This window comes from Chelonoidis abingdonii, chromosome 5 (assembly GCF_003597395.2).
Source record: "Chelonoidis abingdonii isolate Lonesome George chromosome 5, CheloAbing_2.0, whole genome shotgun sequence".
Lineage (NCBI taxonomy): Eukaryota > Metazoa > Chordata > Testudines > Testudinidae > Chelonoidis > Chelonoidis abingdonii.
In genome coordinates this window covers 113,023,570-113,036,478 of record NC_133773.1, presented here as the reverse complement: position 1 = coordinate 113,036,478, position 12,909 = coordinate 113,023,570, and the positions used below count along the sequence as shown (strand labels likewise).

Sequence of the window (12,909 nt, the reverse complement as noted above, 5' to 3'; positions counted from 1 at the left end):
AGGAAAGAGTGGAGGGAATTCCCTAATACATGCAAAGCGATGGGGGGTAGGGCAGATAGACTTCTTACACTCCCGTTATAGGAAGACAGGCAAGGACACGTTTTCCTTAGTGCCTACATCCCTCTTCCCCCAGAAAAAGCTCAAACCCTTCCATGCATCTTGCCCGTCGGACACAAGCTGCCCTTGTATGCCCGCTTAAGGGGAGCAGAGAAAGCAAGAGGATTCCACCTCAGTTACACATACTACTGTCTCCAGTCACAGCCTTGATTAAACTGTCCCTAGACCTGATTGATTTTCCTGTCAAATTAGGATCCAGACCTGAGGAAGAGCTCTCTGTATAAGCCCAGAGCTGCTCTCTCATCAACAGAAATTGGTCCAGTAAAAGATATTACCTCACCCAGCTTGTGGCTCTACTATCCTGGGTCCAACATAGCTACAAGAATGTTGCATACAAATTATGATCCACTCAGTTTGTGAAAAGCATACATAATTTTTCCTGAAAGATCTGTTGGATATAATGCCATCCTAGCTTCTCTAAAAGGGTAAGAGGAAAAGGACAGAGAAGAGATTTAAAAAATTGTCTATCACTTGTTTGTTTCATGCTATTCAAAACAGTTTAAAGGTTTAAGTATAAATGCATCTTATTCTAGCAGCATTTGCACTCAGACAAATCCCAAAGTGATTGACTGTGATCTTTCCTGTGAAGAAACTGTTTCCTGCCACTTTTGCTTAAAATAACAATGTGCTGATTTTTCAAAAAAAATATTATAAATGATTGGTAACCCTAGTGTTTCTGTGTAAAACTGTTTCCCCTATGACATAGATCAAGGAGGATATTCAAGCCACAGCAAAGCCTGGTTTTACTTGTAATGATTGGAACCAGGGCCAACTTAGTTCTTGACCTAAGATGCCAGAAAAAAGGTAGTAACTCCAGAAGGGAAAGTGGTGCTGAAATCTGAACAAAAATGTCAAGGCCTGAATACTGTTTCCATCATTGCCTCTGAGTTTGCACTTTCCAGTCACAATGGGGTTTCCTGCGCTGTAAAAGTATGAAAACTAAACTCTTCAAACATAGGATTGTAAGGTAAATCCTTATAAATGTAAATCTCTGAAGATCACCTTTTTTATTCTTTCTAAGCACTGTTTGGCATCAGAAGTTGAGTAATATTTAATAAATTGCAAAAGTGGTCATCTAAATAAATTCCTAATTACTCTATTTCTTGACTTAACTGTAACTTGGTCATAGTTTTTATACTTTTTCAGTTGATACAGTTGAGAGTGTTCTCTCTAAATATTGATTGGATCTGATTGTAGTTGTATACCAATATTACAAAAACACTAAGATAAACTTGTGATAAACAGATTTGATTCCAAAACTCAGGATAAACCTAAGCCAGGTAATGGCGAATAGATTGATTGATTGTAAGAGAACCTTATAAAAATCAAAGTTTAAAACTAACTTAACTTAATTTATTGTCTCTTTACTGTCAGCAACTCACACAGAGCTAGTGTTAAGAATTAAGTATCGGGCACATTTAAGTTCTTCTTTGGTTTTAAAGCACTAAAGATGAACCCCAACAAAATAATAATTTAAATCCCCTGTTGAATGTTTCATTTTTCTGCTAATACATGACTCTTTTTAGGGACCTTAATGGAAATAATATCACAAGAATTACCAAGACTGACTTTACTGGCCTAAGACACCTTCGAGTCCTGTAAGTTCTTGTTACTTTATGCTGTTATGGTGTATGTTAATATTACTTGATGTAGGTTAGACTTTAAATTTTCAAAAAGTTATCTTTTAGTTTTTAAAAAAGTAAAGCCTTATATTTCGCCACATTTAACTCCTATGCTGCAGCATCTGAACTTAAAATAAAAGGAGGGGGACAATTATGGGATGACAAAAAAAAGTTTGGAAAATGTTGTGGTAACAATTTTGTATGTAGCCTCTGGCAATTTGTACATTACCCTTAAAATTATAAATATAGCAAAATAAGCATAGGCTTTAAAATAATCAGTAGTTTACAAATGTGTGAAGAGGGAAATCTTGCATTTTGGTTAAAATTAATTGAAAAGAAACTATCGGAGTAGACTGCAGTTTAGGATTATCAAAACATATAGCTGAGTATACACATGTTCAGTTTCAAACTGGCTCAAAAGGAAATTCATGAAAGGAAAGAAAATAGAAAGTATTTCTTAACCAAAGACAAGCAATATCTATATCTAATCCCAACTCTCCAATTTAGAAATGTTTGTTTAGTTTTCGAGAAACTAAAACAATAAGTTTTGTATATAGTCTGTCTTTCTGGATGGATTTTTTTTGTCTGGATAGCTTCAGGTCTTTAACTTTTGCTGGTTATAAATTCATTAAAAGTGACTTAAGAAAACTATAATTGTGATTACTGCTATCTTATTCAGTGAAGCTAAATTATTCTTTGGGACTGAATTGTCATAAAAGTGGAACAATTTTGTTATTTAAGTCTAAAGAAAAACTAAGTATATTTTGTTATACCCTTTTGATCAAAATACAACTACTAGAATGTTGATGGCATATTTCAACGTTTTCAGTTGATGTATTGGTGTATCGTCAGAATTGTGAAATATCTATTGAATAATTATTTTTATTTTATTTTCCATACAAACTGTAGATCAGTTGTACTATGTTTAATTGGAGTTTTGTATCGTTGCTCCTTAGTAAGCAGCATATTTTCTTACCTATGATCTTAATGTTCTTGAGCAGGCTTAAGGTCTACTTTTATGATTTCCTTTAATGCTGAAGACACTGATTTTATTTCTGGTTTCTGCACATGAACCCCAGTGGAGTGACAGGGGTTCTAAATATATTAAATTGGATGTGAAATCTCACTCTAGAATAAGAATTGCAGAGTTAAAGATGAAATGATTGCAAGCTGCCAGTTGCTGAAGTACAGCAATGGCAGGTTTTAATGCAGTCTTAATCATAAAAACTTTAAAAAAACTCACTATATGTATTCTACGTTTCAGTCAGCTCATGGAGAACAAGATTAGCACTATTGAAAGGGGAGCATTCCAGGATCTAAAAGAGCTGGAGAGGCTGTAAGTATTTTTAATTCCAAACATATGACAACGTAACTTCTTATTTTTTGTCACTTCACTTGTCTTTCAGGGCACTAGACCTTTGATTTTTATAGTCAGACTCTGAAAATGTTTGAGAAACAAGAGCCCTAGGCAGTTCTCAGACAGTACCTACAATGGGTGGAAAATCTTGAATAAATAGTCTGAAGAAAACTGCAATTTACATTTTGAATCTAAAGATAACTTCTTGAACGCTAAAGAAAATATGCTCCTTTGAATGCACAAGTACTTACATACATAACTTTTTTTTCCACGTGGAGCATGACACTTCACTCTAAAGCTTTTTCCCCCTTCTTTCTTTGAGATACTAGGTGAGATTTTAGTGTGAGTGAAATTTGTGTGTTTACAACATTCTGTAGGAAGAAACTTTCTAATATTTACTAGATGCAAAGAGTCTTCTGTTCTTACAACATGGAGAAAAATGGTCAGCATTCTTTTAACTCTGTTTTGTGTGTATATAAAAAAAATTGTTGAAACTCTGTTCAGACAAAATATTTTTAACTGAGCAGTATATTATTTATTGGGTTCTGTTCCCTTAAAATACTTAGCTTTGCCATCTTTAAAAGCTGACGAATCGGTGGGGGGAAAGTCACAAAACACTCAGAAGCAGAAGTATAGAGATGGTAAGCAAAATACAGATGTCCTCATTAAAAATAGTAAATAGAAAGTTGAGCTCTATTTTTCTTTAAAATATATTAGCATTTTGCATTGCTAGACTTACAAGTTTCCAGAGCAGACTTTCCCAGGATATTACTTTTTGGACGCTGTATATGAAAACAGTTAGTTGTAGAAATGTATGGATGATGTTAGGTACAATATTGTATCTCCAAGGGTAAGATGCCTTTGGTGTATTAAATTTCTAATAATCTGTAGAATGGGGTAAAATATTGTACACCTTCTACATGCTGAATACACTACAATAGATGTGTGAGCGTAGTTTAGTAATACAGCATACTACTTTGCTTTTTAAAACATGGGGCCCAATTCTGAAGTATCAGGCCCCATATTTGTATGGCTTCTTTTTAAAAGTACATCATTCATCAGTTTAACCCTACCAATATCTATGGAGTTATTCCTTATTTACACAGTATCAGTGAAAAAAATCCAGCTCACGTGTCTTCCTGATTTGTTTCATGCTCTGTATCCCCAACTGCTATCTGTAATCTTTAAAGTAATTTCATGTGAATACAAACATAAGGCTAGTGGTGAACTTCTAACTTGTTAAACAAAAGTTGACTTGGCAACTAGCAGTTTAACTGTAGAAATCCATTGATTACATACATTTTGATGAAGTGTAGTTTTTGGTTTATTATGAGGAACGAGTTTCCCGCCAGCACCTGCAAAGTGAAAGTGCTATCATGTAACAATTTTGCTGCTTGGTCAGAAACTGGTAATGTGTTCTGACCAGTGTATTTGAGAACTGCATAGTCAAACTTTTTCAAAGCAATTAGAAAAAACCTATACAAGTTCCTTTATAAAATAAGGCATTAATAAAGGAAAATATCTTGTATAAAATTCTAACACATTTTTTAAAGGTCAAGGGGCTAATAAACCCTGAACTTCTGCTCTTACAATATGTGAGAGGTAATATGCAGAACATACACTTAAAATATTCCTAAATCGGATTTGTGGAATTTTTTCCTCAGAAAACCGAACAGCAGTATAGGTTGTATTGTAAGAATGATTAAGGATAGTATAGGTTGTTTTGTAAGAATGATTAAGGATAAGTCAGAAGTTCAGTGTCTTAATCATTGATATGATTTGATGTTACTCAGCTAATAAACTCAATGAATTGTCTACAGTCAAAGTAGTTTAATTCTTCATTTCTGAATACCCTATAGTAAGGATCTTTCTTATGATAAACTTAATTAGTTCTTTGAAATATTTTTATTTGTGCTACATTCCTTGAAAATTTTATGCAATACAAGACTCTTAAATAAAAACAATTATGATTTTGTATATTTTCAGTCGTGAGTCTCACTTCTTTTAAATGGATTAATTGATGTGTTACCTGTGTGAGTACCAAGAATGAGAATTTAAATTACTAAATATTTGGTAGAATGTAAAATGTAAGTTTCTTTAAGTTTTGGAATATTAAACAATTTTTTACAAATGTTAACATTTGTATTTAAATTTTTAATCAATGAAAATGATTTTTCAAGACTGGTGCAATTAACATCCAGGGTATTGGGTTTTTTAAATGTGTGGTTTCGTTTTATGGTGACACTTGCCAAGTAACAAACTAGGACTTTGTATTTCTTTTATTAAACTTAGTTAGATTTCCTAGTTAGATATTATATTATTCTCCTCTGTCTGGAAACTTTTTTGCTTCTTCTCTAATGGTATCAGGTTTTTTCCTATTTTTGCTGCAATCCAGTCAGACGTTTTGAGGTGGGTTATAGTTTTGACTGAAACTAATATATATGCAGGATCTCTTTAAATCACCCCAGCTGTTGACTAAGAGCAAATATTTCATATTTGTGAGGAAAAGCTGAGAAAATTCCTTTTGTTTACAACTGCCAAGTCCATCTGATGTAGGCACATTGTTATCTGACAGCCAATTAATCTCCTTGGGATTCTGGAATCCCAAACCATTTCTTAGGAACCTTATGGATACTCTCTTCAAATGTTTCCTTTTTCATACATAAAATAGTGGGCTTTTGTGTTAAAGGATGCATAATCTTGAAATGTACAATGCCACATTTCTTAGTGAGCAAGCCTAGCTACTGTCAGATCATTTTTGATGTAATATACTGGTTTTAATATTGTGAACAAAGGGCCCCAGAGCCATTGGCTGTGGCTTACTTTTAGTTTGTTTATAAGCTAGTTACATAAACATAGCCATCATTTGTGTCAAATGTAATGGTCTTTCAGTTGTGCTAAAGTTTTTAATGAGAATTCCAAATATTACATATAAGGTATGTTAAGTAATTATCTAACAACTTACAAAAAGGCTAGCCCTCTCTTCTTCCCTTCCCCAGATAAATAAATCTCTCTAAGTTGAACAGCTTGTATTTCAGAGGATTGATCTTGCAAACCAATAGTTTCATAAATACTCCGTATGCAAATGAACCCATGTCTTCCATGGAATTGCTAGGGAGAATAAAGACTGCGTGAGTACTATTTTGCAGGTTCATTTCTTCAAGGTGCTGATACCTTGAATCCAATTTACATAACTGAGAGTTGGAGGCACACAGCACCTTGCAGGATCAAATCTTGTGTGGAGAAGAGCAAAGGGAAAAACATTCCATTTCTTGACCCCTCTTTCTAAAGCAAAAACAAAATAAACTGCTAATGAAGTGTAAATACAACTGTAGGTCAAATAACATCTTGGTTAAACAGTTAAGAATAACTTATTTCCAACTATAATACAGTTTCATTTAATAAGAAATAACATTGTTGTATAACATTATGCACACATGGTGTTATGTACAGACATCTAACAAAAGGCCTCCATTTACTCTTTGGCAAGTTGGATATAAATTCTGTGTAATTAGAGTGGAAATTTCATGAAAGCATCAGATTTGAAAACAGAAGGTTTTTTATTTAAATAAAAATGAATTAGTTGTTAGAGTAGTCCCATCTTTTTATATTAAAAGCAACTTATTTTATGCAGTCTCAGCATTCTTGGTTTTCAGTTGGCTACAGATATTTGTATGATAATGCCAAACTATATAATCTGATAGGGCAAGGGAGTGATGGAAACTGAATAGTTTAGCAGTTAGTAGGGGATGTGGGGCTTTTGGCCCCTGGAAAGCCTGAGAGAAGCGTTCAGTATTGTGAGGTAAGCACTTTAACTGGATGTTTCTGCTCATATGTTCAGCAGTGAAATTGTTAACCATGTTGATGTGGAAACTGTCTTTTTAGGCATCTGTGTTCACAGCCCACTTTGATTAGGGCAGTTTATGCCTCTCGGCCATTGTTTCAGAGATATGAACAAATTCAGGAAGAAATTACCCTACTTGATAGCACGTGATTCACATTCACAAATAGAAGGGCTAGAAATGTTTGAACATACCTAGAAACCCCTTAATTATGTGAGTAGCTCCACTAATGTCAGTGGGGCCACTTGAGTATGGGGGCCAGGGTGTGGTGCGAAAGGAGCAGCATGTGAGAGGCTCCGAATATGGCCTATAGTTTTTTTTAAAGGAATACTTGAATTATGGAGCTCAATTACATACCAAGGAATAAACGCTGGACACTTCCATTGCCAAGGAAGAGGTGGAGACATAAAATCAGACTGTCTTTTGACTCCTTAGCAAGAGAACAGTGCTTTTTCTTGCTTATTCTGAAAAGCAAAACCTTTCAACTGTTTTCTTATATAACTTTACAAAAACATGGATATCTAGTAATCTTCCCTTTTCTATCACCTTCCTCTCTACCAAAAACAACAAAAAATCTTACTAGCTAAGTGTCATCTGTGAAGATTTGCGCAAACTCCTCTTAGAAATATCAGACCTCTTCTAGCTTGAAAGTTTATCGGGGAAACATGTCGTTCCTGGTTGGAAAAAATCTTTTAAACTGTCACCAGAAAATTCTCTTATTCAGTGTAGGCAGTGGGCGGGGGGAAAATAATTATAATAGTATGATGCTCGTTCTTGTATTTCTTTGGAATTTTCTACCAGTACTCACCATACACAAAATGGTCCAGTGATTTTTTAAATAAACTATTTCCAACTTTAAGGGGAAGATCAAGTTTTGTGTTGAGGGTAATTGCTAAAGCCCAGAAAACCCATTAATAGACTCAACAGTCAGTTCTTACCTCAATTCTTAATAGCTGAAGGTTTGCTTTTTTTTTTTTTTTTTGTCCGAACAACTTTTCAGGATCTGATATTTCCTTTAACAACGGTCAAATTCTCCTCTCAGTACACCACAATCAATCTGGCACAACTCTTATCTTCAAGTTTCAGTTATTAGTCTGGGTTTGTACTAATATAATGGAGTAGAATTTGGTCTTCAGTTTAGAGGAAACAACTTTATTTGATTCTTGTCTCTCTTTAAGACGTAAATTGCTAACAATCACTTTCTCTAGGTCAGTGTTTAAGAATAATGAAAAGATTCCATCTGTCTAGCTATTTTTTGGCTTTGTTTTTTTTATCGGGGTAGTAGAAGGCAAGAGAAATAAGTAGAGCAAGGCTCTGACTTGAACAGGCAACTGTCTAGTGTTTTTTTAATTGAGATTTACTGACCAAAATAGAAAACCAGCAAAGATAATCAAGTCATACCATATCCCCAGAGGATGTCCTCCATGGGTGAGGAAATGCTCACTGGAGGAAGCAGCAGGCTGCTAAGAGGAGAATTAGTTATTATGACTTCCTCCCTTTCTGAAGATGTAGTGGAGATTGTGGCAGGGGCAGAAGTACTCTTTTAAAATTACAATTAAGGGGCCTGATCCTGCAAACACTTATGCACATGCATTACTGCGTGAGTCAATTGACTTCAAGGGAGTATTCATGTGAGTCAGGTTACTTGAGTACATAAACGTTTCCAAGACCAAGTGTTGAAACATAAGATGCAAACTCAAAGCACTGCTAGCTCAGACATTTTAGAAACCACTTATATTCGCATAGGAGTTGTAAATAGCATTTTTTGTAGAAACAAACCATTGAACAGTGTTTTGCTACTATAACTTTCTTAACCGTCTTCATAATCTAGGATGCAATCTGTTCGCTCGAATTTGTCTTGTAACAGCAAAGTTTTAAATGATTGATTTCACAACTACTAACATTCTTCATTCAAACTTTTAAACAAAATTATTTCCCAAACTTACGTTCAATGAACTTCAATAATAGACATTTTTTACATTTCCTATATTCTGTATTTCAGTCTTGGGGAAGGAATAATTTAAAGAGCTAAATGTTCTGTTTTGTGGCTGACTTGATGCAGTTATTTCTAGAGTAACATGCATGCACCTACTTAAATCAAGGTGCATGCATGAATTCAGTTATGTTAGGGAATTGTGTATTTAATGTAAATCTGCCTCTACTTTCCCTCTACTCAGTGTGTTACTGTGGAAAGAGGTGAGGGGAAGCTTTTTCTGAGAACAGGCTACTTGAGAACTAGTGATGGAAGCAGCATTTATATGAAAACATGAGGGTTTGACCCAGTAGTACTGAGTCACTACAGTTGTTCATGTTCTGGACAAATACCTTTAAAGTTGTAGATGTTCAGATACCATGGTGATGTATGAGGCATTGTAGCATACATTATTTCAGCTACACACTTAGCTGTAAGGAAAATGGATTTCCTTTGAAGAACATTACTTCACTCTATTCCTTAGTTTTGTATCAGAAGAAAAATACTATGTAAAATTGTGACAAGTTTACAGCTTGTCTAACAAGGGCGTAATTCTAACCTCCAGTGCATGGATCCATAGCACTGAATTTTAAAATTCTGATACGGCACAAAGGTCTCTGAGTGCAGTAGCAGAATTTTCAAGATATGAAATATGGACGAGAGTATGAGACTGGAATGGAGCCCCCAAAATATAATACATGTGATGTGCATTAAGTATCCCATTGTATAGGCGTAAATGAGTTTTCACATAACCTTTTAAAAATACATGATTGAAGTGAAAATAGGGCTTCGTAAAACCATGATTAATTCAAATAAATAGGAAAGTTTCTTAATAGTATAAGATGAAAACAAACCTCAATTGGGCAATATTGGGTGTTTGGAACTGAATCAGTGAGGAGTAGTCATCAGAACATAGACTGTGAAATATGTAAGATCCATGATAAGCTATGTAGACTCCTAACTATTCTTAAAATTTGGCCTGGAGAGTTTATAAGGGTTGGGCTGTGTGTCTCTTGCAAGGGTCCCAAAATATGAGGTCACATTATTAATGGAGAAATACTTACCTAATATTTTAATTTACTATGTGTTTTTGTTTTTAATGTAGAGGAGTATGTGTCCTCTCCAGACACCTCTCCCCCAATCAGGGCCAGCTCCAGAGTTTTTGCCACCCCAAGCAGCACACAAAAAAGAAGTTGCGATCTGCAGCTCTGCTGCCGCTGCTTCAGTCTTCGGAAGCAATTCAGCAGATGGCCCTTCGCTCCGAGAGGCAATGAGGGACCCACCGTTGAATTGCTGCCGAAGACCCCGATGTGTCACCCCTCACTGTTGGCCATTGCAAGCAGCTGCTTGCTGGACTGGTGCCTGGAGCTGGTCCTGCCCCCAATATGTGGAGCTGGAAGAGAAAGCTGATTCAAGTCACTGCATTAGGGAAATTAATGTAGTGAGCTTTCATAGTAACAGTCAGGACTCTAGCACTGGTGACTAGCCCGTGTCCATTATCATGGTTGTGAACGTAATACTAAAGAGTGTATATATACTAGCCCTTCATTGGGTATAGCTCTATGATACAAGTTTGAAGTTTTTATCCATGATATTTGAGTTGTGATGGATGAAGGGCAATACAATTTCCAAAAGAGAATGTCACCAGTTTTTCTAAGTATCATAAACAGTATTGCTGACTCCAAGCATTCATTAATCAGACTCCAAAAGACTCTTAAAATTACATTTTGTGTTTTTTTATTGGCATTTTGAGTTTTGAGCCGTTAATTCATGTTTCAAGAATTTTAGACGTTTTGGTTTCAAAGAAAGACTTGTCAAATGAAAGGTGAAATTCTTACATAATCTCATGACTCCAAGATCTGGGGCTTTAAGGGAAAAAACAAATATTGCAAATTTTGCAATACAATTGCAAGAGTCAGCAATGCTATGTAACTAAAAGCAGCTTTTCTGATTAACCTCAAACTTGCAACCGATCTCGAAATAAGTATAAACATGAAATTCCAGAGGGAAAGGAGATTGTGTGGTTTGGTGATGGTGGTGTAAGATAGTCTCCATTCTAACCCCAATATTGCTGTTTTTTGGACTTAAATATTGAGTCACTACTACAGCTTTTATAATTCATGTGACTACTGTGATGTTAACTGAACAAAGACATTGTTCTACTTTTTGCCTTAAGTGGCATATCATGCTACCTTTTTTTCAGATAGTCCCAAGGAAATCAGCTCCCTGTGGAATAAGGCACTACTCAGTGTGTGAGTAGGGCAGGCCCTAAAACTACTGCCTGAAAGGAAGCTCCTCTGGATGTTTCTTTTGTATTAGCAAAACTTTTCAGTGAATATAAAATCAAGTTCAAAGTAAAGTGAGATTGACTTTTTCCCCTTAGTGTACATACATTATGAATTAGACGTTGACAGTGTTTTACAATTTATCACCATTACTTAAAGGATTTTTTGTTGCTGCTTTTAATAAAACCTAGGTGAGATGAGGCTTTAGAGCTGGCAACTCTTTTTTGTAAACTAAAAAGCAATACAATTTCAGACTCCAAAATCCAGTTTGTATTTTACAAAGTATTTTGAGGAACTTTACTTCTGGGGCCTTCCTTCCTTCCTTAAAATGTTTTTCCTTTGGATTTTAGAGTTTAAGTGGATATATAAACACTCATTTGGCTAGCAGTCTGGTAAATGTCAGCATTCAAAGAGGTAGTATTTCCATGCATCTGTTGTAGGTAGCCCAAAAGTAATGAGCTCAGGTGTAGAATATGTTGCTGAACAGGCTTGAAGGAAAAAAGTTTTTCCTTGTTCATCGGGGATGTGGAGAATCCTTTTCCTAGCTAATCCTACATAGTTTAAGGGCGACACTTAGCACATTCCTTATCTTGGAGCAGGGAGGCGATCAAGAAGCCTGCGGTGCTAATCACTTAGCACAGGAATGTAAATTCCATCTCACAAGAATTGTAGGAATTATACTGAGGCACCTGTATTTGTGGTTTTTTTAATTACTACATGAATTATCCTGTGTTAAGATTTTTGGAGTTGCTTTAGCAACACTTTCAGTCTCTACAGCATTCCCATAATGGAATATTAAATAGCGACCGAAGCATTTAAATAGCTTTTAAAATTTTTTTTATTTCAATAGGTTTTTACATTCAGATTAATATCATTTTTACTTCAGAATACAAAATGCTGTTACAGTAAAATCATCTCTTTGGAAGTGTTATGAACTCTTAATGTAAATTTTCAACATTACTGTTATCTGTATATTTTATTCATCAGAGTCTCGTTTCTCATGGGACTCTTTTTATGGGTCTAGAAGTCAAACTGCAGTGAGAAGTCCTGTTTGCTCTTTGCAGACCTTTTTACAAATTCCAAGTCAGGAAGGCTGTTTATTTTTCCCACATCTGTTTTGTGCTCATCTTTGTGGCAGTGTTTGCTGGATGCTCTCCTTTTTTCACTTCCTCTGAAATGGGTAGTTTGCACTGTTGCAAAATTTTAAAACCATCTCTGGCTCTTCAGAAATATATTGTTTACTTTTGTTTAAAACTTGTACATTACTCCTAAATATTGCTTATTTGAGTGTGCTCTAGGCACAGAACTTTAATTTCCTGGAGAACTTTGCTGCAAAGTATTAATTGTACTTTGTATTGCTAACATTTCAATCTGTTCAATATGTACTGCTTTAATGTTTCTACTGAATGTTTACTAAGCGCAAAAAAAAAAATCTATCTGCATGCTTTTCAGGACAACGGTGTAGAAATATTACAGTGCAATTCCTTAAAATTTCCACTGTATTTTTAACTGCATATTTTTAACTGCAGTTCCTATTTAGATTGTTGTGTACACTTCAAAACTAGTGCATGGGGGACTTGCCTGAATGACACTCATTCAGGCCAGTGATTCATAACATTACATTCTCACACACCATTATGAAGAAACTTTTTTTCCCCGACAGGTAGATTTTTTTTCTTCTTCTTCCATTAGGGGGACTTCTTCTATCATCCTT

The 12,909-nt window shown here is 35.1% G+C and overlaps 1 protein-coding gene across 7 annotated transcripts in view; it reads left to right on the top strand.

Annotated features, from left to right (window-relative positions):
• SLIT2 (slit guidance ligand 2) overlaps nucleotides 1-12,909 on the top strand; it is a 408,552-nt gene that overhangs the window by 2,712 nt on the left and 392,931 nt on the right. For all 7 annotated transcript variants that reach the window (XM_075066554.1, XM_075066552.1, XM_075066553.1 and 4 more), the window contains exons 2-3: nucleotides 1,644-1,715; nucleotides 3,004-3,075. In XM_075066554.1, the coding sequence (XP_074922655.1) occupies nucleotides 1,644-1,715; nucleotides 3,004-3,075 (144 nt within the window). The remainder of the gene's footprint in view (nucleotides 1-1,643; nucleotides 1,716-3,003; nucleotides 3,076-12,909) is intronic.